At 43.5% G+C, this 26,855-nt stretch overlaps 1 protein-coding gene across 4 annotated transcripts; it reads left to right on the plus strand.

Annotated features, from left to right (window-relative positions):
- LOC124857529 (protein FAM107B-like) lies at positions 1-25,312 on the plus strand. Of its 4 annotated transcripts, none has more exons than XR_007035619.1 (6): positions 1-1,867; positions 15,566-15,641; positions 22,594-22,798; positions 23,715-23,874; positions 24,251-24,747; positions 24,847-25,312. XR_007035619.1 is itself a non-coding variant. In XM_047348827.1 (6 exons), exons 1-5 carry the CDS (start codon positions 1,844-1,846, stop codon positions 24,073-24,075), a joined length of 537 nt encoding a protein of 178 aa, XP_047204783.1. In that variant the 5' UTR covers positions 1-1,843; the 3' UTR covers positions 24,076-24,108; positions 24,251-25,312. The 4 variants fall into 4 exon arrangements, 3 of the variants coding, with proteins under 3 accessions (XP_047204783.1, XP_047204781.1, XP_047204782.1); XM_047348827.1 differs by adding an exon at positions 24,004-24,108 and having other exon boundaries at positions 24,251-25,312; XM_047348825.1 differs by having other exon boundaries at positions 24,251-25,312.
- The last annotated feature ends 1,543 nt before the right edge of the window (positions 25,313-26,855 follow it).

Genomic DNA, 26,855 nt, shown 5'->3' on the forward strand with positions numbered 1-26,855 from the left:
GAAAAGAGAAGGGGTCATACAGGTAGCAGAAATGGAGGGTGTGTTTGCACCTCAACCATAACTGAGCCAGTTTAGGCTAAACCTGACTCCCCCTTACTCCAACCAACAGGGAGGGAGGAAGGCACACATGCAGGTGTGATTCATCTCCCTCCATTCTGTTGATGCTAAACCTGAGGACCCTTCTGTAGAAACTGCAGCTACTGGTCCACGTTCGGAAGCCTTCCTCGTTTCCAAGCAGAAATCAGCCAGAGACGGGCCAGGTTCTGCTGCAGAGATACAGAAAATAATCCAACTGAGTCCATTCCACATCACTCCGGTTCTTTTGCAGAGACAGATCACGTTTTAATAGAACATAAGTCATTAATGGGTTTTCTGTTTGAGGAAACTTCACTCCATCCTGAGGAAGTACAGAGCAACAGCAGAGAGCAATGGTGCAACCCATTGTATGGTTCTGAACTGTTTGGATAAGAGCAACCAGATCATAACTACAGAAAAAAAGAACCAAGAGGCTCCTGGATCTTCCCTGAGGAACAGAATGGGGATTTAAGAGTCTTGCTTCTGAGAACCACCAGACGTTTCAGACATAGGAAGGCCTCCAACTAGACCCTGGAGTCTCCTGAGAAGATATTTCCCTGGAATGTCTTGGAAAAATGTCAAAACATTTGTTGTGTTTGGGCCTGCAAACTGCTCAGATGGTCTATGCTGAGCTGGGACCACTATCCAAAGCTCCTACAGTAGGAATATCAGAACTGGACCACAGAGCGATGAACCGAAGGAAGAAGGTGTCCTTGTCTGATGGATATTGGCCCTCGGTCCGTCTGTTTCCCAAAGAAGACATGGCACCAGGATGCACAATGGCATCAAGGTGATCCAGTGAGGGCAGTTTAGATAAAGTTCTGCTGGGAGACCTCAGGTCCGACATTCTTGTAGGTGTCAGTTTTTGTCATGGAGCCCCTACCTGAACATGGTTCCTGACAGAGTCCAGTCACTGAGCCAGAATTTTCTGACGGCTTCTTCCAGCAGGATAAGGCCCCCTGTTGGGTTGCAGGAATACCGACCCTCTGGTTCCTGAAGATCTGATCAGGTTGCATGAACCGAAGTTAGTCTCTGCAGTAATACTTGGTCTTTCAGGCCTCCGTTATGTTCAGATGGCCCAGTTTCGCAGGAACCTGTTGGTTCTTCATCCTCTTTAAACCAGGTGAGAAACACATCAAACATCCAGGAGACCAAGAATCATTAATGAAGGTGAAACCCAGACTTGATTGGAGTCAGAGCCATCATGAAGAATTACAGCCACTGGTTACCAGTATGAGCAGCATGAACCCGTCTCAGGAGAGACCAGGGCTGGTTCAAATCGTTGGACCAGGAGAAGCGGATCAGTTTCCCAGGTTGGAATAAGACCGTCCTTTGGAACCAGTGGAGGATTTGTCCGGGGTCAACTGGAACAATGGGAGTTGTCCTCATCCTGGTTGGATAAGGTCTGAGCAACTGCATGAAAATCCTTCAGGAATGTGTTTGTGAAGAAGGTTTCTGCTCTCTGGCTTCCAGTCTTCTGTGATTACTGTAATCCGGTCAGAGCACCTTAACTCCTCACAGCTGAGAGTCAGACAGGAACAGGTGGCTGGGCGCCTCCTGCTCCTCCTCCTGTTTCTCCTCACAGTCACACTCTCTCTGCTCAGCCCGGCTGCTTGTTGAGATGAAGATCAGCGGGCCCCCTCACTCAGTGGGGAGCTAACAGAACCCAGAGCTTTGTCTGCCAGGCTGCAGAGCAGAGAGGCAGATAAGAAGAAAGGATCAGAGGAGGAGGTCACTCCTGCTGGGAAACGTAGCTGCAGTGGGAATAATGGGAGCTTCTTATGGAAAGAAGGTGAGTGTGGCTTGTTCAGGGTTCTCTGTTGAACAGTCTAAGGCTGGTCCATGATTCTGTTTTAAGCAAATATTTACAGCCTGTAGAATCTGAACCAAACACTGAACTTTGGCTCTTCAGGTGGATCACGGCACAGATCAGGAATCTGATTAACAGTCTGTCAGTTTCTACTGTGAGGCAGCCTGCTGAACCGAGCACATAATCAGGTTATTTCTGCATGAAATCAGCTCCATCAGGACTGCAGGAACACGGTTCTGTCCAGTTTGAGTTCTCAGATCACAGAGACCAAATAAAAAACTGTGATGATCCGTCACAGTAGACAGAAATATAACGTTCCTTATTCAGCTTGATGTGTGGAAGCCTGGAGGGGCCAACCATTAAACAGGAGCATTATTGGAAACAAAATGACTACGTTTCCCATAATTCTCAGTACTATATGGTTGGACATGAATGTGCCTATGCAGGCTGATTTGACTTTTCTTCATCAGTCTTATAGGTTCTAAACACGTGTTTGCACCATTTCACCCAGGGGGTACATCCTGCCAGTTCTTCCGCACGGGTTTAAACCAGCAGCCACAGAACCAGAGGCTCTGGTACCTGTTGTAGATGAAGCTGTTTGTCCTTCATCATGCTGAGCTCCACAAACAGAATCTATCAGTCATTGAGGTTCATCGCGTGCTCCAGTAAACATCTCCACATCAACCAGTGGCCTGAATGGTTACAAATAAAACATCTAGCTTGAGCTTCCTGGTCTGACGTCACAGATCCTGATGTCTCTGAGGTTCCACATGGTGGGTTTTCACAATCAGAGCCGCAGTTCAGAACCATGTGCAGAAGAAGGTGGTCAGTCTGTCCTCCAGCAACCTGAACTTGCAGCAGCAGAACTACAGACACAGCCCCTCCATCCAACAGCTCCCTAATACCAGGAGCTTGGAACCTGATGCTTTCCATCTGGATGAAACTCTAGCAATCACCAGTAAACCTGTGGCCTGAGAACCAAGGGTTCTGTTGGGAACACGTGGAACTATCAGATCTTTGGGATAAAATGGAGTCTGAAAAGTTCTGTTCCCTGAACCCAGTTTATTAAGTTCTAAGCGAAGGTACAAGTCCTCCTGAAAGCACCTGGTTGCATCCAGGTGACTCTTGTTGTCATGGTTACATCAATAACCAGGCAGAAGAACTAAAAAGACCCAAAGCTGGTAGCACCTTTCCTCAGTGATAATCAGACAGTAGAGGACGCTGTGACTGGGTTGAAGACTGACTGAATACGTTTAATCTGCGCGGAACTAAAGGTCTGAAGAACCAAAACCCAAGTCTGATCTGGGCCTTGTATCTGAAACTGATCAAAGGACTGTGTTTACCATCTCTTGGGGGGCGGGGGTCCAGCCGGATCCAGTGGATCGTGTTTCTGTCTGAGTTTTCCTTCTGGGCATCAGTAAAATTCTTGAACAGCCTGCAGAATTTGTGTTCCCCTCAGAAACCCGAGCATGACCAAATATTTGAAGTATGAGGAGCGACACACCTGTCCAGCAGGGCGTAGTTGTTTCCATGGGAGCAAGCAGTTGACAGGAGCACAGACAGAGGTGGAGCAGCTGTAACACGGGATCACATGGACTCTGAATATTTTTAGATCAGTGTTCTCATCAGCTGCAGGAATGTTCCAGAGTCAGAGGTCAGCGACAGCAGGAATAACAGACTGACGGCTTTATAAAGAGGTATATCCCACCCAGGTAGCTAGAGGTGGTGGCTGCAGGTAACTACCACCTGAAGGCACAAGCTGAAATGGACCATGTGCCAGGTTTATTGGGTCTTTTATTGCAGAACCTGCAGTCTGAAAAAACCAGAACACACAGAAGCCGCGACGTATTCATGATGTTGAAAAAACAGCAGGTGGCGCTGTGGAAACCCCTTTAGATGAAACTCAGGAGATGACTACAAGGCATTGTTTCTCGATCAAACTGGTTCCAGTTAAACAGTTAAGATGGTCGGTCGAACGGGTCTGTTAATGTGTAGGTCGCTCAGAACCAGTATGGGCCAACACCAGATCAGATCAAAGAGAGGAGCTAAATGTGGAGCCTCAGTGTCTCTGTTCCACCAATCAGAGCTCAGATCCTGCTCGTTGAGAAAACTTCGTGAACTGAGCTCCGGGCCTGATATCCAGCTGAGTTTACATAACTTGGAGAAGACGGGATCTGATCCAGGATCAGATGGGGCACAGGTCACTGGAACACGCCTGCTTGGAAACCTCAAGTCTGTGTGACGATTGGCAGCAGATTAGGAGGAGCTGAGAAAATCCTGCAGCTAAAAATACAGAACCAGCCGAGGCGGTCCAGACTGTGACGAGGAGTCAGGGTTCAGGTCTCACAGAGACCCAGTGGAGGTTCTGAGCCAATCTGATATTCCACCTTGCATCAGTTTGGATGGAAATAAGTTTAGAGGGGTTCATTGTGGATGAAACCCTGATGTTTCCATATTTTAAAGTGATTTTGGTGATCTTCGTCTGCATGAAGCAGAAACTATAAATCTCAGCAGTGATGTAATGCTGCGGTTTGTCCAGCAGGGGTCAGGCTGTTATCAGCTCAGACTTCCGGCTTCTGCAGATACACAAACTGCAGCCTTAGCTCACTCTGGGTCAGACACAGAACCATTCGGATTACAACACAACATCTTTTGTGCTTATTTGAACTAATTTTCAGTCTAGTTTCATGTTGGGCTCCGTCAGTCTGACCATCTGCCTGGTGGCCACAACAGAGGAGCAGATGTTCATCTGTTAGCAATGGTTACCTCAAATGCAGGGAACTGCTGCTGATAACATTGCATCTGGGAGAACATCATGTGTGTGAAGAAATAAACCACTGAAACTGGTGAGATGTTTTAGCTGTTTTTCAGCAGAAAAACTGAAACATCTTAAAATAATGAATTTCTGTTGAGGTTTACAGATCTCAAGGTGTCTGATGGTTCAGCTCTGAGAGCTTGATCTCTATGTCTGACTCTAGGCCAGCAAGCTCTCTCTCCTCCTCCCATCCCTATCTGCATGAATAGACCTTTGTTGGTTGCTAGGAGCGATTTCATCAGGCTGCAGCATGGTGACAAGTACCCCACTGTCTGTAGACCTCCTCCTCCTGCTTCCCATTGGGTGTGAGACAGATGCTGTGTACAGCAGTGTTTCTTGTTTCTGGTCCTCAGGTGGATCCTGTGTGTCTCTGCTCCAACAGACCTGATTTAGATGGTTGAATCTGCTCCTCAGCTCATCTCGAAGCTCAGCAGAAATGTGTTAATGGTTTAAATCCAGTGTGCTGAAGCTGAAATACATCTGAAGTATTCATGATTGTGTTACCTAAAGGTCCAGGTCTGCACAACCTTGGTTTGGAGATGAATGCTGATTCTTCCCATCTAACTGGTTACAGTTTGGTTCTTCATCTTCTGGAATTAGCAGCTATGTCAGACTTTCACCTTAATGGGAACTAATCCTGAAACCAACTGAAGCTCTTCTAACATCCTGCTGTTTCAGAGGGTTTATACTTCTCTGGTTTTGGGGGTTTCTACTCTTCCTCCCAGTTTGTTAAAGCTTTGAACCTTGTTTTGAACTGGGCCAAACTCCTGTAGTCACAGTTTAGCTCCGCAGGAGTTCCACCTGACGATACACCTGATTATTGTCAGTCAGCGTTCTGCAGTTCCTCTGTGCCCCATTATCTGTTCTTGTGGATGTTTGTTTCCTCTTTCTGTTCTGTCAAGGTTCTTCAGCTTGGATTTGTGTTTTCAGTTTAGTTTAGTAACACTAGGGGTTGGGTTCCGAATTCGGTCCGCCTCCATTAGCGACTCGTCTGCAGCAACATGGGAGAAGAAATGTTTGAAACAACTGAGATGTTACAATACAAACAGCTTGATGTTGTTTTAATTTATTCATTAAAGTTTATATATTGAGAAATAAAGTGTGGTGCAGTTTTCTTCACAACTTCCCTAGACGTCATCAGGCAGATTTAAATAAATGGTCCTTGGTCTTCCTGATCAATGGAAACAGAAAGTGCAGAATTTCCTGGGATTCATATTACCCGGGTAAGGCAAATCCCATGGTTTTCGGTGCAAAAGGGGCTTTGGTGACACAGTTTAATCCAGCTCCATCGAGCAGTTGCCTGACATTATCATATTACTGTCTCCTGTTCTCACATAACAATACAGTCACTCACAGCTGATCAGAGTGCGCTGGTTTTCCCCTCCAGCCTGTCCCTGCTGCTGCTCCAATCAGGAAACACAGTGAAGCTTCCTAGGACCACTCATTCCATTGATAACTGGTGAACATTTTGGGGAAAACCTGGTCTGATCCAGAGACACGGCATCCATCCCACTTTGGATGAAGCACCTCTTCTTTCTAGGAATCTGGCCGAATTTATTAGTTCTTCAAACCTCTGACAACCCAGGGTTCAGACCAGGAAGCAGGGTCGTAGTTTAACACTCCTCTCTGCAGCTTCTGTACTGCTACCCACCCATTACCCTATTAAGACAGTGTCTCGCCCACGACCAAAATTGAATAGATTAAAAAATAATCTAAATGGAGGAAATCATGAAAATCTCATAAAAATAAACACAACTCAGACTAAAAAGAAAAATAAAACAATTAAATGTGGCTTCAAAGACTTTGTTAGTTAGTGACCTGATTTGTGACAATCAGATTGATTTATTTTGCCTCACAGAAACCTGGCTGCAGCAAGAGGATTATGTTACTATAAATGAGTCAACTCCTACTAATTATTTAAATTTTCACATTCCTGAAAATACTGAGCGAGGAGGAGGAGTAGCAACCATCTTTCAGTCCGATTTATTGATTAGTCCCAGACCAATCAATAGCTACAACTCTTTTGAATATTTAATCCTTAGTTTTCCTCATCCAAATTGCAAAACACTAAAACCTCTTCTGTTTGTTGTTTTGTACCGTCCACCAGGCCCTTGCTCGCAATTTTTAGATCGGTTTTCAGACCTTTTATCTGATTTAGTGTTAAATACAGATAAAGTTATTATAGTGGGGGATTTTAACATTCATGTAGACGCTGAAAGTGATAGCCTAAATATAGCGTTTAATGCTATCTTAGACTCAATTGGCTTTGATCAAAACATTAACAAACCTACCCACCTTTGTCTTCATTCTCTGGACCTTGTGCTGACATATGGCATTGAGTGTAAAGACATGACAATATTTTCTCATAACTCTGTCCTGTCTGACCATTTCTTAATAACCTTTGAGTTTAATTAAACGAGTACTCCACACCTGAAAGAAAATTTCATTATAGTAGATCATTATCAGGCGATGCTGTAACAACCTTTAAAGAATCTGTTCCACTTTTAATTTCCTCATTATCAACGAAAAACACAGTGGAGGGCAATAATTTTATTACTTCCCCTTCACAAATTGATTCTCTTGTTCATAGTGTTATTAATGTTAAAATTGGAGAGAAAATGGCGCTCTACACACCTAGAGGATTCCTACTTAATCTGGTAAAATAGCCTACTCTTGTATAAAAAGACACTTCACCAAGCTAGAACAGCTTATTTCTCATCATTAATAGAAGAGAACAAGAATAATCCTAGGTTTCTCTTTAGTACAGTTGCTAAACTTACACAGAGTCATAGCTCTGTTGAGCCATCCATTCCCTTAGCTCTTAGCAGTCATGACTTTATGAGATTCTTCTTAAATAAAATTAATTCTATTAAAAATAAAATCTTTGACATACTCTCAAAGATGATTACTTCATCCTCAGCAAGTGAGACAACATTGGAAATAACTGTAGAACCTGATCTGTGTTTGGACTGTTTTGATCCTGTGGAGCTTCCTGAGTTATCAGAAATATTAGCTTCATCTAAACCTTCAACTTGTATGTTAGACCCAAACCAAACCAAATTATTTAAGGAAGTGTTCCCTCTGATTACCAGCCCCATTTTAGATATGATTCATCTATCCTTAGTAAATGGATCAGAACCACAGGCTTTTAAGGTAGCTGTAATTAAATCTTTACATAAAAAACCTTCGCTTGATCGAGATGACTTGATAAATTACAGACCTATATCCAATCTTCCATTCTTACCTAAAATACTTGAGAAAATAGTTGCAACTCAAATGTGTGAACATTTACACAGCAATGACCTGTTTGAAGAGTTTCAGTCAGGTTTCAGAGCTCATCATAGCACTGAAACAGCTCTGCTGAAAGTCACTAATGATATTCTTATGACCTCAGATAATGGACTTGTGTCTGTTCTGGTTCTGTTAGATCTCAGTGCTGCATTTGATCCAGTCGACCATAATATTCTCCTAAAAAGGCTGGAATATGCTGTAGGGATCAGGGGAACAGCGCTAGGCTGGTTTAAATCTTATCTGTCTGACAGATTCCAGTTTGTTCATGTAAATGATAAATCATCTTTAAACTCCAGGGTTAATTGTGGAGTACCACAGGGTTCAGTACTTGGGCCAATTCTCTTTACTGATGTCCTCCCTCTCGCAACTCCAGAACTTAATTAATTAATTAGGAGATCATGGTTAATGTGTAATAAAAAATAATATACATTATATCATACAGAGCAACTTCTCACCCAGATATATTTGTAGACAATTAGTTCGGATCCAATCGGCCAGAAGCCGCAGGCGGGCACCCGGACTCCACTACTGTAATATGTAGGTGGACTGAGGACAACGTCTCCAGGCTGGCCAGGCGTCCGTGCCCCCCCCCCCCCTGCGGTCTCCTCTGGCACGTTAGATCCTGTTCGTGACGCCAAAATTGTTGTGGAATTTTCTTATCAAAGTGGAGAGAAGTTGACTCACAAGAAGAAAAAATCCGGACTTTGTTTTTATAAGTTTTATTCAAAGGCATCAGCGTTTGAATGACTCTGTCACCAAGCAAGTCAGTTGAACAGAGCCCCGAACACCATTTACACACAGTATTTATACCAGAAAATGACAGTGTTATCTCAACTTCAAGGAGTCTGTGTTTTACGACCCTAGACCCTTCTCGGGTTCATAGGTGACAAGGTCACCTAGGACCAACCATCTACTCTCCCCGAGGCATCACCGTAACAAATGCCCTTAACCATTAAACTTCTGATAATGGCTTTTACAGCTTCCTCCTCTAATACAGATGTTCACTGGAGTGAGGTAAACCAAAGGTCATACTCTGTGGAATGCCTACTGAAAGAATTTCTATCACAATATATGCTTCCAATAGGTCAAATTATCAGGCAGGATAGGATAAATTTTCACTGTTACACTGATGATACTCAGCTTTACTTATCCATAAATCCTGATGAGCCCAACCAGTTAGATAGACAACAAGCATGTCTTGGAGATATAAAAACTTGGATGACTTTAAATCTTCTGCTTCTAAATTCAGACAAGACAGAAGTTGTCGTCTTTGGACCGGAGTCTTTAAAAAAGAAACTGGTTAGTCAATCATTTAACCTGGATGGCATTACATTGAGACCAAGTCAATGAGTGAGTGTGATTTGATGGAGAATTAAAGTTGTATCCTCGATACTACACTTATTCAACGTCCAAAAGTAATAAACTGTGTGTGTGTGTGTGTGTGTGCAATAAATGTGTGTCTGGGTGCAGCCCAGCAGGCACAAAATGGACATGGCAGCAAATCAAGATGAAATATAAAAACCCAGTTAAATCAGCTCAGGTCCAGTTAGAAGCTATTGTTCTGTTTAGCCTTTACCAGCTGAATTACACAGCATTCACTGGATATGTCCAACATGTGTGTGTAAGAAGTTAAAGGCTGACTCATGACTTAATATGAAAAATAGTAGACATGCAACTGAAACTGAGATATTTTCTGTCCCTAAAGCTCCCTGTGAAACAGCTGTACAAGGTGTACTTTCAAGAAAACTTAGAAACATGTGGAATTAAAACGGAAGACCTAAAAATGCAGCTGCAGAAAACACAAAACAACTGCTGGAGCATCAGTTAAATGTGAGTGAAATGACCACAGAGGTGGAGGATTTTATTTGTTTGAACAAAATATCAACAACTGCTGGATTTACACTGGCAGGCAATAAAGAACGTTTAGTGAAATGAAAGGACTCACTGGTCAAAAGTTTTAGATACACTTTCTAACATATTGGGTCTCTTTATTTCTTGACTATATACATTGTAGATTCTCACCAAAGGCAACAAAACTATGAATGAAGACATGGAATTATGTAGTAAACTAAAAATGTGAAATAACTAAACATTTTCATATTTTAGATTCTTCCAAATAGCCTCCCTTTGCTCTGATGACTGCTTTGCTCTTTTGGCGTTCTCTCCATGAGCTTCCTGAAGTGGTCACCTGAAATGGTTTCACAAAGAGTCCTGAAACAACTTCCAAGATGTTCCTTGACATCTTAATATTTCAGTCATCACAGGAAGGGGCGGCTACTCTACGGAATCTAAAATATTAAACATAATTGAACTTATTTTACAATTTTTTGTTTGCTACAAAATTCCATGTGTGTTCATCCATTGTTTTGATGCCTTCAATGAGAATCTACGCACAATGTAGTCATGAACATAAAGAAAAGCATTAAATGAGAAAGCGATTCTAAATCTTTTGACCAGTAATGTATTTTTATCTATAGGGGTTGGACAATGAAACTGAAACACCTGGTTTTAGACCACAGTAATTTATTAGTATGGTGTAGGGCCTCCTTTTGCAGCCAATACAGCATCAATTAATCTTGGGAATGACATATACAAGTCCTGCACAGTGGTCAGAGGGATTTTAAGCCATTCTTCTTGCAGGTTAGTGGCCAGGTCACTACGTGATACTGGTGGAGGAAAACGTTTCCTGACTCGCTCCTCCAAAACACCCCAAAGTGGCTCAATAATATTTAGATCTGGTGACTGTGCAGGCCATGGGAGATGTTCAACTTCACTTTCATGTTCATCAAACCAATCTTTCACCAGTCTTGCTGTGTGTATTGGTGCATTGTCATCCTGATACACGGCACCGCCTTCAGGATACAATGTTTGAACCATTGGATGCACATGGTCCTCAAGAATGGTTCGGTAGTCCTTGGCAGTGACGCGCCCATCTAGCACAAGTATTGGGCCAAGGGAATGCCATGATATGGCAGCCCAAACCATCACTGATCCACCCCCATGCTTCACTCTGGGCATGCAACAGTCTGGGTGGTACGCTTCTTTGGGGCTTCTCCACACCGTAACTCTCCAGGATGTGGGGAAAACAGTAAAGGTGGACTCATCAGAGAACAATACATGTTTCACATTGTCCACAGCCCAAGATTTGCGCTCCTTGCACCATTGAAACCGACGTTTGGCATTGGCATGAGTGACCAAAGGTTTGGCTATAGCAGCCCGACCGTGTATATTGACCCTGTGGAGCTCCTGATGGACAGTTCTGGTGGAAACAGGAGAGTTGAGGTGCACATTTAATTCTGCCGTGATTTGGGCAGCCGTGGTTTTATGTTTTTTGGATACAATCCGGGTTAGCACCCGAACATCCCTTTCAGACAGCTTCCTCTTGCGTCCACAGTTAATCCTGTTGGATGTGGTTCGTCCTTCTTGGTGGTATGCTGACATTACCCTGGATACCGTGGCTCTTGATACATCACAAAGACTTGCTGTCTTGGTCACAGATGAGCCAGCAAGACGTGCACCAACAATTTGTCCTCTTTTGAACTCTGGTATGTCACCCATAATGTTGTGTGCATTTCAATATTTTGAGCAAAACTGTGCTCTTACCCTGCTAATTGAACGTTCACACTCTGCTCTTACTGGTGCAATGTGCAATCAATGAAGACTGGCTACCAGGCTGGTCCAATTTAGCCATGAAACCTCCCACACTAAACAGCTGTTTCAGTTTCATTGTCCAACCCCTGTAGCTATATTGTGGGTCTGTGATTGGGGGACACCATAAATCTGTACAGCAGAGTTCAGATTGGAAGCTACTTATAAATGTAAAAGCCACAAAGATCTACCGTCAGACGGGTGGAGGGGGTATAGGAGTGCTGGAGGCTTCTGTTAAAAATAAAATGTAACTAAGTTGAAGCTATTTGTGCCTGATGATAATAAAATAAAACAGAATTACATTACAATCGCTGTTGGAGATTGAACCTCAATGGCCAATCTGGCAGGCAGAGACATGAACCACTCTGCTAAGGAGGACATCTGATTTCACTGACTGTGACTGATATCATGGGAACCTCTGCTGTACAGGAACAGGTCCAGTGTAATTAACATTCCTGAGAGCACCACATACAGTTGCCTTTGAAGGATTTTCTGCACATACATTAGACATTTTTAATCTGTCCCTGCAGTTTTCCACTGTCCCTGTCTGCCTTAAGTCCTCCATCATCGTGCCTGTACCAAAGAGATCTGCTGTGACTGACTTGAATGATTACCGCCCAGTCGCACTAACCCGATTCATAATGAAATGCTTTGAGAGGATCATCCTGAAGCACATCAAGGATAGCCTTCCTGCTGGCCTGGACAAGCATCAGTTTGCCTATAGGAGGAACCGGTCCACAGAGGATGCTGTCTCCATTGCACTACATACAGCCCTGACACAGCTGCAGCATCCTGACACTTAGGATGTTATTCGTCGACTTCAGTTCAGCATTTAATACCATTATCCCGGAGAAGCTGATAGTGAAGCCACATGACCTGGGACTTTCATCATCAATGTGTGTTTGGATCTGGGACTTTCTCACCAAGCGACCTCAGGTGGTGAGAATAGGGAACCGAACATCGTCCACACTGGTCCTCAATACAGGCACACCACAGGGTTGTGTGCTTAGTCCAGCTCTCTTCACACTGTTCACCCTCGACTGCACAGCCATCCACACCTCTAACAGGGTCCTAATGTTTGCTGATGATACCACCGTAGTGGGTCTGATAACGAACAATGATGAGACCTTCTACAGAGAGGAGATCCAGCACCTGTCCCAGTGGTGTTCATTGAACAACCTGGTGCTCAACACCAGTAAGACCAAGGAGGTCATAGTGGATTATAGGAGGTCCCAGAAAGACAGTGCACGCACCTATTACCATTCAAGGGGAGATAGTGGAGCGTGTGGACAATATCAACTTCCTGGGTATCCACATCACCTCTGACCTGACCTGGTCACTGAACACCTCTTTTCTGATGAGGAAAGCCCAACAAAGACTCTTCTTCCTCAGGAAACTGAAAAGGATTGGACCTGTTGCTCAGATGCTCAAATATTTATATATAGCTGTGATTGAGAGCATCCTCTGCCTCAGTATGACCGTGTGGTACGGCCACTGCACAGTCCAGGATAGAAATGACTTGGCCCGGGTGATGAAAACTGCCCAGTGGATTGTGGGGGGTCAGTTACCAAACCTGGACTCAATTTACACAGTGTCAGGATGCTGCAGCTGTGTCAGGGCTGTATGTAGTGCAATGGAGACAGCATCCTCTGTGGACCGGTTCCTCCTATAGGCAAACTGATGCTTGTCCAGGCCAGCAGGAAGGCTATCCTTGATGTGCTTCAGGATGATCTTCTCAAAGCATTTCATTATGAATCGGGTTAGTGCGACTGGGCGGTAATCATTCAAGTCAGTCACAGCAGATCTCTTTGGTACAGGCACGATGATGGAGGACTTAAGGCAGACAGGGACAGTGGAAAACTGCAGGGACAGATTAAAAATGTCTAATGTATGTGCAGAAAATCCTTCAAAGGCAACTGTATGTGGTGCTCTCAGGAATGTTAATTACACTGGACCTGTTCCTGTACAGCAGAGGTTCCCATGATATCAGTCACAGTCAGTGAAATCAGATGTCCTCCTTAGCAGAGTGGTTCATGTCTCTGCCTGCCAGATTGGCCATTGAGGTTCAATCTCCAACAGCGATTGTAATGTAATTCTGTTTTATTTTATTATCATCAGGCACAAATAGCTTCAACTTAGTTACATTTTATTTTTAACAGAAGCCTCCAGCACTCCTATACCCCCTCCACCCGTCTGACGGTAGATCTTTGTGGCTTTGACATTTATAAGTAGCTTCCAATCTGAACTCTGCTGTACAGATTTATGGTGTCCCCCAATCACAGACCCACAATATAGCTAGATAAAAATATATTACTGGGCAAAGGATTTAGAATCTCTTTCTCATTTAATGCTTTTCTTTATGTTCATGACTACATTGTGCGTAGATTCTCATTGAAGGCATCAAAACAATGGATGAACACACATGGAATTTTGTAGCAAACAAAAAATTGTAAAATAAGTTCAATTATGTTTAATATTTTAGATTCCGTAGAGTAGCCGCCCCTTCCTGTGATGACTGAAATATTAAGATGTCAAGGAACATCTGGGAAGTTGTTTCAGGACTCTTTGTGAAACCATTTCAGGTGACCACTTCATGAAGCTCATGGAGAGAACGCCAAAAGAGCAAAGCAGTCATCAGAGCAAAGGGAGGCTATTTGGAAGAATCTAAAATATGAAAATGTTTAGTTATTTCACACTTTTAGTTTACTACATAATTCCATGTCTTCATTCATAGTTTTGTTGCCTTTGGTGAGAATCTACAATGTATATAGTCAAGAAATAAAGAGACCCAATATGTTAGAAAGTGTATCTAAAACTTTTGACCAGTGAGTCCTTTCATTTCACTAAACGTTCTTTATTGCCTGCCAGTGTAAATCCAGCAGTTGTTGATATTTTGTTCAAACAAATAAAATCCTCCACCTCTGTGGTCATTTCACTCACATTTAACTGATGCTCCAGCAGTTGTTTTGTGTTTTCTGCAGCTGCATTTTTAGGTCTTCCGTTTTAATTCCACATGTTTCTAAGTTTTCTTGAAAGTACACCTTGTACAGCTGTTTCACAGGGAGCTTTAGGGACAGAAAATATCTCAGTTTCAGTTGCATGTCTACTATTTTTCATATTAAGTCATGAGTCAGCCTTTAACTTCTTACACACACATGTTGGACATATCCAGTGAATGCTGTGTAATTCAGCTGGTAAAGGCTAAACAGAACAATAGCTTCTAACTGGACCTGAGCTGATTTAACTGGGTTTTTATATTTCATCTTGATTTGCTGCCATGTCCATTTTGTGCCTGCTGGGCTGCACCCAGACACACATTTATTGCACACACACACACACACACACAGTTTATTATATTTGGACGTTGAATAAGTGTAGTATCGAGGATACAACTTTAATTCTCCATCAAATCACACTCACTCATTGACTTGGTCTCTGCCACGCTAACTCTAGCTTTTTTGCAGCAACAACAATATTGCATTTCTTTTGAAATATGTGCTGATGTTCTCCATATGTCAATAATATTTCTAATTCCATCAGAGAGAAATACACACTTCTAGGGTCCTTATTTCCTCCCATTGCCATGGTGAATCATATTATCTGACATCCATTGATAAGGGCTTCCTATTTACTCGCTTGTGCTGAACTCAGGGTTATCTTGACTCGGAGTTCAGAAACCTAAATGTTACCACCTGTTCTGAAACCAAAACCCTGAGTATCACAGAGCAGAGTAGGTCTACTCAGGAAATGTTAACCCCTCTTTCTGAAACGGGGCCCTGGACTCTCTGGCAGTACCTGATCCATCTGGGCCTGAATAGACTCTATGGTGGTTCCTGGTCCATCTGGGCCTTGATGGTTTCTGATCCAGTTTTATTCCATGTTGTATCTAATTTTCTGACTTTTCTTCTTCTTCTTTTATCTTCCAGAAGTCGTACAGCATCGACCACGAGCCTCTATCCAAGCAGGAGTGTGTGAAGAACAGAAAGCAGCCGAATGGCAGAGGTAGGTTTGTCCCTTTCAGGTTCCTGTCCTGCAGAGAGAACCCGGTTCAGGACAGGATGTAACAGATGTGCTCTAACAGTAGCCTCCAGGCCCGGTCAAAAAATTCAAGCTGAACCATCCTCAGAGGTTCTTATAGGGGAAAAGATCTGTGCTGAGGAACGGTAAACCATAAACAGATTGGACCCAGTCAAAATTCTGGGATTTTTTAACCCATTCCAAACATATCTTAGATTTTCCTTTCTTTGACTGTAATACCAGAACTTTATCTGAGAATAAGGCCCACAGAGGTTATGATCTGGACGAAACCTTCAGACTGATGGTTGTGATCCAGAACTGTAGAACAAATGCAGATACATGTCCAGCCGGGTCACTGACTGTTTAAATAAGACACACCCACCAATGACATCACAGCTTTGAACCCAGGTGTGTTCAGGTACCTGCTGATCTAGCTCCTTGTTGCTACAAGTAGAGGCTTTAATTTTGGAAGAAGCAGATTTCACTTCATTTTCCATGTATGAAGAGAGGTTAGATGTTTCCTGGATGATTTTAATTGAAGTAATAAGATGTTTCATCACTTCTCTTGAAGACATAGAAAGCTTTATGGTGGGTAGTTCCACCAGTGTTCGGTTCCTACTTACTGTGGTTCCTACTTGGTGTGGTTCCTACTCTTCTTGCTCTCCTTTGGGGAGCTCTACACCTTTTACTAAGCCATGAAGGAAAAGCAGTAAACACGTGGAAGGAGGTGCTCTGCTCAGAGGAGACTAAAGCTGAAAGTTTTGATTTACATTCAGAAGACAACCAAAACTGCAAATCACTCTGAACACAGCGTCATGTGGGGAAGTGTTCTTCAGCAGGGAAAGAGAAGATGGTCAGAGTTGATGTGAAGATGGATGGAGCTAAATTCAGGACAATTATGGAAGTTAAAGGCTGCAGAAGACCTGAGACTGGGGTGGAGGTTCACTTTCAAGCAGGACAACCGCCCTGAACATCCAGCCAGAGATACAATGGACGGTTTAATTTAGAGCAGATTTATGTGTTAGAATGGTCTAGTCAAAGTCCAGACCTGTTCTGACTCAGGTGGGCCGAATACAAATAGAACCACATAATTAAGTTCCTTCACAGTGGTGTAGAACATCACTGCTGGAACTGCAAAAATTGTGGGGAACTTAAAGGGGTGTGAATACTTCTTTAAGGTGCTGTGGATGTAAACCAGAAACATTCAGAGGTTCTGCAGCTCAATGTTTCTGAAGCTGTCACGAACCATTTCACAGGGATGCTTTGTGTTTCCATGGTAACCCTTTACCATGCTGCCAGCAGAGAAGTGATCAGTTAATGAGAAGATCTGGATCATTTTCTGCTTCCTGAGGTTCTGGGCAGCTCTGTGATGGTGATGATCCTCTAAGAATATAATCCTGCTGCTGGACTCGGATCAGGCATAAACACAACTCCACAACAGGGGAACATATGGAATGGGCTTCAGACAGGAACTCTGCTTCTGGAATTCACTCACATGGATTCTGGATCAGAACCTGAACCACTTTAATCTGCACCTTCAGCCTTGGATCCTACCTTGTTATTTAGTTTTATGTTTCATGTCAATGAAAGCAGCTGAAAGAAGGGGAGCAGCGTGGGAAAAGCTTGAGAGATGCTGCTCCATGAGGAGGAGGAGGAGGAAGATGATGAGGAGGAGGAGCTCAGAGGATCATGTGACTGCTGCTTTATGCTCAGCATGACTGAATGAGGAGGAGCTGCTGCTGCTGCTGATGCAGAGAGGATGAAGATTACCACAGACCGAAAAACAGCAGGACTAGAGTCCATCACAACCAGGAAAGAACCAGGTTCATGGAGTGGAGAACAACTAACAGCACCCCACAGGCCCACACAGGCAGGGAAGCGATGGTGAAGTCTGGTAAGGCGGACTGTGATCCTCCTGATCTCATGTTCCTTTACATGTTGTCTCCAGTTAGAGTCTGAGACAAAGCAAAATTCCTGTTGTTTTCTGTCTTCTACCGATTGTGGTTCTGAAGCTAAACTAATTTAAATAACTAACAGAATAAAGTCCAGTTCTTTTCACCTGCAGGAACAGAACTAAACCATTCATCTTTGGTCCTGACAGCAAAGATCTGCTTCAGGTTTTAATGCAGCGACTTATTCAGGATGTGAGTCAGAACCTGAAGGTGTCAAACCTCAGAGAAACCCAGAGAACCTCAGAAGGAAGCTCTTCTGCAGCAGAAAAAGTAAGAGCTGGACGCAGTGTTCGCAATGGGACGTCCAATCAGGGATTAAATATGGAAAATGTAGAACAATTCAGCAATATGGACGTATTCTGATGGGACAGTCCAAGTCTAGTGGCAGTCTGGTCTCAGTCTAAGACAAGTCTGGTCCTAGTCTGAGCCCAATTTGGTCCCAGTCTAATCATGGTCTGGTCCCAATCTAATCCCAGTCTATCCTATTCTGATCCCAGTCTGGTAACAGTCTAGAACCAGACTGAACTCAGTCTGGTCCCTGTCTGGTCCCAGTTTATCCCGGTCTGATCCCAGTCTAATCCCAGTCTGGTCCCAGTTTGACCTCAATCTGGTCCCAGTGTGATTCCCATTTGATCCCAGTCTAATCCCAGTCTCATCCCAGTCTGGTAACAGTCTAGAATCAGACTGAACTCAGTCTGGTCCCTGTCTGGTCCCAGTTTGATCCCAGTCTGGTAACAGTTTGACCTCAATCTGGTCCCAGTGTGATCCCCATCTGATCCCAGTCTAATCCCAGTTTGATCCCAGTCTGGTAACAGTTTAGGACCAGACTGATCTCAGTCTGGTCCCTGTCTGGTCCCAGTTTATCCCGGTCTGATCCCAGTCTGGTCCCAGTGTGATTCCCATTTGATCCCAGTCTAATCCCAGTCTGGTAACAGTCTGGTGGTTTAGTTTAAGAATTGTAGTTTTAAACTGGTTTGATTCTGGTCTCAAAACTGGTCCATTACTCTCTGGTTACAGAATTCTGGTTTGGTCATAAATGTGCTGATAGTTTTGTCTTTTTCTTGTTTACATTCTGCATTTTTCTGGTTCTGTGCTGTTCTGGTTCTGGTCTGGTGTTTTCTACTGGTCTTGTGTTCTGTGGTGGTCTGGTTCTTGTAGAATGGTTCTTCAGAAGTCCTCAGACTGAACAGTTCTGGGAAGTAAATGGATTTTTTTCAATCAGAACTAGTCAACAAGTGACCCGACCCAGACAGGTTGGGTCAGCTGTGATTCATTAACTTGTCAGAGTTTGGGTACAAACAGTCAGTGCTGAGGGTGGAGCTTTCTTTGACTTTGGTCTTCAAGTTGAACAAGTTTGTTTGTAATGTTTAGAACCACATAAAACTCTGGGTCATAACTCGGGTTATTTTTTTTCCGTAAAACGTTTCTGCAGTATAGCTTTATTCTATCAGCTCTCATTAAGAACAGAACCCTGTGGAACTGCAACCGTAGGTTGTGCTGCAGTAACACAGACACAATTTGTGTGACGGACACCAGTAGGGGACGCCATAATCCTCAAATATTATGTTGTTATTGGCTGCATTGAGTCAGATGGTCTTCAGTCTGTGGGAGGACCTGGTGAAGCTGATTGATTGATGTTGATGCAAGTTCTGGCTGAGAGGTTCTGCATGAGAAACTCTGACTGAGGGGTTCTGACCGAGCACAACTGGCTCAGAAGTTCTGACTGAAACGTTCTGACTGAGGGGTTCTGATGGAGTCCACTCTCACTTCATATTACTTAGAATTAATGTAGGTGTTCGGCCATCGTCCATTTTGACAGGAAACAAGCTCTTACTACGCCTCCCAGCATGCATTGCATCACTGACGTCACTGGCAGAGGTGATAAATAGCTAGCTCAAGCTAATGCTAATTGCCATTTGCAGCCGGTATTTTGCCAATACTGCACTCAGAGGTGGTTTACGTGTCCTCCACACATTCCCAGAAGAGCTTGACAAAGCTGGAGATCTGTCTGATATAAGAAGATCAGAAGATTCTACGGGGCCTGGCAAGTGTCAGCGGTGTTGTGACCATGAATCTGAAAATATTATTTAATATTTAATATTAATATTTTAATATTAATATTTTAATATTTTATCAAATAATATTTGGGTCTGTTCAGGGTTGTCCTGTGAATACCAGCCCAGTAAGGTGATGGTATTAGGACAAAATAGAAAGGTGTGAGACGAGCTCTGACATTATTGAACAGCATAAACTCTGCACACATATGGAATAAATTCACACAATTTCTTAAAATACAAGAATTTATTAACAAAAATAAGTCAACTCAATGTCAATCATATTTCAATCAACAAACTCTTTACTATGCTAAAACAATCCAACTAAACTATCAAGCAGAATTAAAGAATAACGAAGACTAATGGACTATGTACAATATAAACAAGTTGATTAAAGATGATTGATAATTATGACCAAAAGAGTGATGCAACATTACCATGCAATGTTTATGTTTGAGCACCAAGGATTATCTTGAAGAATCTGGAAATGAAGTTAAGTTAGTCTTGGAACCAACTTAGAAAATAATCAGCAAACGTTTAGACAACCATTCACAATGTAAGATCAGATAAAATATTATTTTAATAAAAGAATGTTTTAAAGAATGATTTGCTGAATAAAACCAACCTTCTGGATGACTAATTCTCAACGGTGCCTCATTAGTTGCTTTTATTTATTCAAATAATATTTAAAGAAATATTATTAAGGAAATGGTCAAATATTCAAGGAAATACTTTGGAAAAGAACTAAATCTTTCTGGAGAAATGGGGCTTAATGGTGTTTCATTAGCTGTTAGCAGTGAAAGCTAACAAAAGAAGCTGATAGCTTACCACCAGAATCAAACACACACCTTTAAAAAATACCGTTAATAAAATGGTTAAAATGTATAAGCGCGGACGGCACGTTTTGATCAATCTTCTGTGTTTAAAATCACCCTTTAAATAAAGTTTGTAACTTTAAAAACATACCAACACAGAACACAACCTGAACTCGTGTGCTGCAGATAACCTGCTAGCACTAAGATAGCTGAGTTCAACACAAACAAAACCAAACTTCATAAAATGAAAAACGTTCAGATCATTTCAATCTAAATCTTTCTGCCCAAACCCTAACCTCGTATGAACCATGCTGAGGAGTTGTCTGGGCGATGACGAAGTTTGAAGAAACCTCTGTGAACAGAGTGTTAGCTTCCAGCTAACCTCCGGAGCAGTGATTGGGCGGCCGCTCTATTGGGCCGCCCAAACTGCACGTTACCATGGTGATGCGGCTCCTGTTGTCCTCCTCTCAGACCGGGAAAACCGCTCCACTCTGCTTCGTAGAGACAACGTCTCTGCAGGAGATTCTCTGGAACACAGTTTGCTTCTGCAGGCCTCAGAGACAAAGTAAAGCAATGCTTATACATTAATTTCCCCTTTTTATGAATGAATACCGGGAACACAAACAGTGATTCACTCGTACTTAACTTGTCCATATGATCGCGTGATCGTATGACACCCTTGGATCCAGTTTGAAGAGTTTATGTCTGTTTGCCAGCAAAGAGACATTAGCGCGCTGCCTCTCCTGCCAGCCTCACACGGAGTCCAGGTGGAAAAGAAAGGACCATTGGAAAGGGAGTGCTTTTATACAGCCAATGGCATCATGGGAAGTCCCGCTGCTACCCCCACTTTTCCAAATGTGCTGGAAGTAGGTTAAATGCAATTCATTTTGAAAGTTCCAGAAACGTTTGTACTGCATCTTTCATGTTGTATCCATGGCTGTGGTCCCAACAGCGGGTAAATAAAATCAAAGCAGGTGGAAATCCGTGCTCATGCTTTACTAAACTGTGCGCTCCGTTTCTGCAATCCGTGCGCGCAGATCATCACGAACGTGTGTATCTGAAACCTCCTGAACATCCTCAGTGGTCCAGATGGAAGCTCCTGGGGGTGGACCTGAGATGTTACCTTTGAGGATACAATGCTGCAGGGTTCTAATGAACTGGGAGGTCTGTGTTCTGTTAAGGTTCTGTTAGTCTGATGGAGTCCACTCTATGTAAGTCTCCTCAGAAGCTGCAGGACTGAACCTTCAGCTCTCCAGGGTCCTGATGTTCAGGATGTAACTGAGTGCTTATTGTGAGTTCTCTGGCAAGTGAAGAAGCTGCAGGAGCAGTTCAGACCTGCAGCTCTCTGGTTCTTTTACATTCTGGGATGTAAAAAACTGGGTCTGTGAGTTGGTTTATTCCCTGAGCACTGTCTGCAGGTGAAGAAACTGTTTAAACCTGCAGCGCTCCTTGGTCTCAGAGACTCATGTTTCCTTCCGAGCTGTAGTCTGAGCATCTACTTACATAGAAGCTAAGACAGAAACTTCACACTGTTTTCATAAGACATGGATCAGTTATACATCTAAGACCTGTCAGAGGTACTGATTAGGAGAGGCTCAGCTCTGATGGAATATCAGAACCTCTCTCTTTACATCTTTACTAAATTCATATCAGAGAATTTAAATGTTTTGAATATTTAGAAATCATGGAGATGCTTCCTGAAATCATCAGAGGTGCAGAAGTGTTGGCTGGCTGCTTGCTTCCTGTCCATCCAGAAACAGAACCTCTGCTGAACTGGATCCTGACCCTCATGAAAATCAGTGCTGATATCAGTCTCCATTTCTGAGAGGAACTTCAGAGCGTGCATGTTGGTCTCTGGTTGCAGCTTTGTTTCTGGACAAATGAGGACATCTGATCTGTGTCTCCCAGAATATCTGAGGAAAAATATCAGGTGTCTAAGGAGCTGCTGCCCTTCCTCTGAGACAGAAGGACACACACAAAGACAGAAAGATGTAGACCTGCAGAGACAGTCAGAAGCTGATAAATGAGACAGGAGCAAAGAGACCGACAGAAAAACTCACCTTATTAAATATCTGAATGTCTGATGTCCAACTGTATGTTCTTCATGTGTTCTTAGCCTCAACAAACTCTGACCTGCAGCGGCATCGTTGCGATGATATCCATAGGAGGCCGTCCCCGGCGTCCAGCTACATCCCCCCACCCGATTATATGGACGGAGATGAGGATGAGGACCTGATCAAGCCCAAGAAGCTGGTGAATCCCATCAAAGCTTCTAGAAGCCACCAGGAGCTTCACAGGGAGCTGCTGAGCAGCTGCAGACGGTAAGATGTTCTCCATCCTAAGCAGGGGACAGGGTTGGACAGTTAGCAACAGAAATAACATGTCTTCAAGAGGACATATTGTTGTGGTAACAAAGAGGCAAGGAGAGGTGGGGTTTAACTGTCACCTCAGACAGAATCAGCTTCGGGTTCTTCTGCATCCAACACAAGGAGGCTTCAAGCGGATGTATGACCAAGTTGCCCCTGCACATATTCATAGACCCTGTTACTCAGGTGAGACCAGCAGGTACAAACTGGTTGGACTCATGTTCCCTGCTGCTTTACCTCATTTTATTCATGACTGGGGATATTTTGGGGACTTACCAGTTTTTGTAGGTGAAACCTGGCTGAAAATCATCAAACAATCTGGAAATGCTTAGAAGTTTCAGATACAAAACATGTAGGAGGCCTGGAACTCTGACTGGGACCAGAACCAACTGGGTCAGAATTTTGCAGATGGAATCTACTGATTGGTTTTGATTATTCTCCACCTGACAGCAGCTGACCAATCAGGGAGCAGCTCTGACACATAGTGAGAGTTTTTGTTGTTTTCTTTCTGTTCAGGCTGTTGGTAAGTGTCGTTGCTAAGCAACAGACGTTTGAGGCTTGTGGGAAAGTTTTCACCTCCTCTCAGAAACAAAGCAGAGTAGAGCTCCTATTCAGACGGCTACCCTGACCCAAACTGTCCCACATGAAGTTTATTCAGAACAGGCTGCAGCTGCACCACACACAGACTCAGTATGATCTACAACCAGTCACTAATCTGTCTGATTACTATTAACCAATTATAGAGCAGCTGGATCACTAAGCAGATCATGTGATCATGTCCTCACACTGCAGTAAAGAAAAACCTGCTGGTTCAAACATTAACTTTAACACAAAATATCCCTAACATACCTGATGTGTGTGTTCTGTGCAGCGGGGGCAGCGGTGTGGAGACCAAACCGGAGCTGCAGAGGGTTCTGGAGTCCAGGAAAAGGGATCAGTTGATCCGACAGAGGAAACAGGAAGAAGAAGCTCGCAGGAAGATTTCCCCTCTGGAAGCCGAGCTGCTGAAGAGACACATGAAGCTGGAGGAGGTGAGAGCTCAGAACCAGGGGAACTGGACCAGTTGTGAAGGAGAGCACAGGAGCCCTGCTTCAGTTCAGTCATAAATCTCAGATAGAAGATAAATAAAAGATGTGTCATGAATTTGAAAATGTCATCAGTCTGCAGGGAAGCTAATGCAGATCTGGAACATTGACTGGATGATCAGGTTCAGACCATCTGGATCAGTTTGAACCTGCTGTCGTGTTCAGAGACAAAGAGCTCTGGTGAATAATTTGGACATAGAGTGATATCAGTTTTATAAACTGAGAAATTATCTGAAATTCATTCTGAAGGTACCGGGACACCTAACAGACGACAGTTTATGATGACTTCACTCCCTGTCTGTCCCTTTGTCTCTGTCCACAGCTGGACCGTCAACAGGAACAGCAGCAGGAGGAGAACCTGAGAGCTCCAGAGTTTGTTAAAGTTAGAGAAAATCTGAGACGGACGTCCTTCCATGCAGACGAGGAGGTGTAGAGATGGAGACACAAAGTGTCCAAAGGACAAAATGAGGACAGGATGCTCTGAGGACATAAGCAGAGTGTCCCTATTAAGACTCTGGGAGGAAAGCGACAGCAGCAGCTGTGAAACTTTCTCACATTGATCACTGATCAATCAGCTCTGATAGAAAAACTGATTAATGCTAATGTTTCCTAATCATGATGATGATTTCAGTGTAAGACAGCTGCTGCCACCTAATGGTCAGCTTGTAGACAGCAGCACCTGGGTAAGCAGGTAGAACCACCTGAGGAGGAGGATGATGGACCTGAATGCTGTTCTTCATCAACTTGATGTTTTATAGTTCCTCCTACTTTGATCAGGTGGACAGAAAATCTGCTCTTATTGGTCAGGATGATCCTCAGGTATTTCGCCTGAAACTGACATCATCAAACAGCGTCAGCAGGTTGTTCTTCTGCTCCTCTGATCAGTACACTTCTTCTTCTTTGTGCCTTTTCTAACAGGAACCTGTCTTCTGTGTAGAGGCTCCTGCTGCAGAACGAGAAACATGTTCAAATCAAAGGAGTTAATCAGCTGTTAAATGATACAGAGACATTTTTAAACATGTAATCATGTGAGATCTATGCTTTAGAGCTAAGTTCTGGGACTTTAATAGAAATCAGATTTATGTTCCTGTAGGAACAGCTGCTAACATCTGGTCCGCTCAGCAGCAGCCTGCTGGGATCTCCAGTGTTGTGTTGAGGGTGTATGAACTTAAAGAGACCTGAGGAAACTGGGATCTGCTCAATGTGGAGACAAGAACCTTCCTGTTAGACTGAGAACATCTGCAGAGTTTTTCCACAGATCTTTCATTTCTCTGAGCACCATCGGTACAGCAGGATTAACAGGTGTGTTACATTGTGTTCAGATTATATAAAGTAGGGTTTTGTTAACTAAGGTTATGCCTGAATAAATCTTTATTAAAGCTGCTGACAGAGTTCGGAAAGTTTTCATTTATAAAAAGCTGTAATCACTTTCAGTCCGAATTATTTCTTTTTTCAGACACCGCAAAAAGATGACAGGAAGTAGACCCAGACTGTACAGGAAGTAGTCCCAGACTACAAGAAGTAGACCCAGACTGTACAGGAAGTAGACCTAGACTACAAGAACTTGATCCAGACTCTACAGGAAGTAGTCCCAGACTATAGGAAGTAGACCTAGACTACAGGAACTTGACCCAGACTGTACAGGAAGTAGACCTAGACTACAGGAACTTGACCCAGACTGTACAGGAAGTAGTCCCAGACTACAAGAAGTAGACCCAGACTGTACAGGAAGTAGACCTAGACTACAAGAACTTGATCCAGACTCTACAGGAAGTAGTCCCAGACTATAGGAAGTAGACCTAGACTACAGGAACTTGACCCAGACTGTACAGGAAGTAGTCCCAGACTACAAGAAGTAGACCCAGACTGTACAGGAAGTAGACCTAGACTACAGGAACTTGATCCAGACTCTACAGGAAGTAGTCCCAGACTATAGGAAGTAGACCTAGACTACAGGAAGTAGACCCAGACTGTACAGGAAGTAGACCTAGACTAGAGGAACTTGATCCAGACTCTACAGGAAGTAGTCCCAGACTATAGGAAGTAGACCTAGACTACAGGAAGTAGACCCAGACTGTACAGGAAGTAGACCTAGACTACAGGAACTTGATCCAGACTCTACAGGAAGTAGTCCCAGACTATAGGAAGTAGACCTAGACTACAGGAACTTGACCCAGACTGTACAGGAAGTAGTCCCAGACTACAAGAAGTAGACCCAGACTGTACAGGAAGAAGACCCAGACTACAGGAAGTAGACCCAGACTGTACAGGAAGTAGACCTAGACTACAGGAACTTGATCCAGACTCTACAGGAAGTAGTCCCAGACTAAAAGGAAGTAGACCCAGACTGTACAGGAAGTAGACCTAGACTACAGGAACTTGACCCGGACTGTACAGGAAGTAGACCTAGACTGTACAGGAAGTAGACCTAGACTACAGGAACTTGATCCAGACTCTACAGGAAGTAGTCCCAGACTAAAAGGAAGTAGACCCAGACTGTACAGGAAGTAGTCCCAGACTAAAAGGACGTAGACCCAGACTGTACAGGAAGTAGACCCAGACTGTACAGGAAGTAGACCCAGACTGTACAGGAAGTAGACCCAGACTACAGGAAGTAGACCCAGACTGTACAGGAAGTAGACAAAGGGTATGTCCCAATTCAGGGGCTGGATCCTTCGAATGCCGTATTCGTAGGCCGTTTACGTCACAGTGCGGCGACAAAGGTTATCCCAATTCATATGTCCTTCCGAGACTCCTTCAAATGCAGCAGACAAATGTGTCCTTCTTTTGCCCGATTTGAAGGATAGGTTGTGAGTATCCTTCGCAGTCCATCATTTCCAATGATTCATTACGGGTTGAAGCGGATTGGTCAAGCAGGGGCAGCCATGGCGGACCATAGCAGCAAAATGAACTTCTACAATGTTTTT

Source organism: Girardinichthys multiradiatus, chromosome 20, assembly GCF_021462225.1.
Source record: "Girardinichthys multiradiatus isolate DD_20200921_A chromosome 20, DD_fGirMul_XY1, whole genome shotgun sequence".
NCBI lineage: Eukaryota > Metazoa > Chordata > Actinopteri > Cyprinodontiformes > Goodeidae > Girardinichthys > Girardinichthys multiradiatus.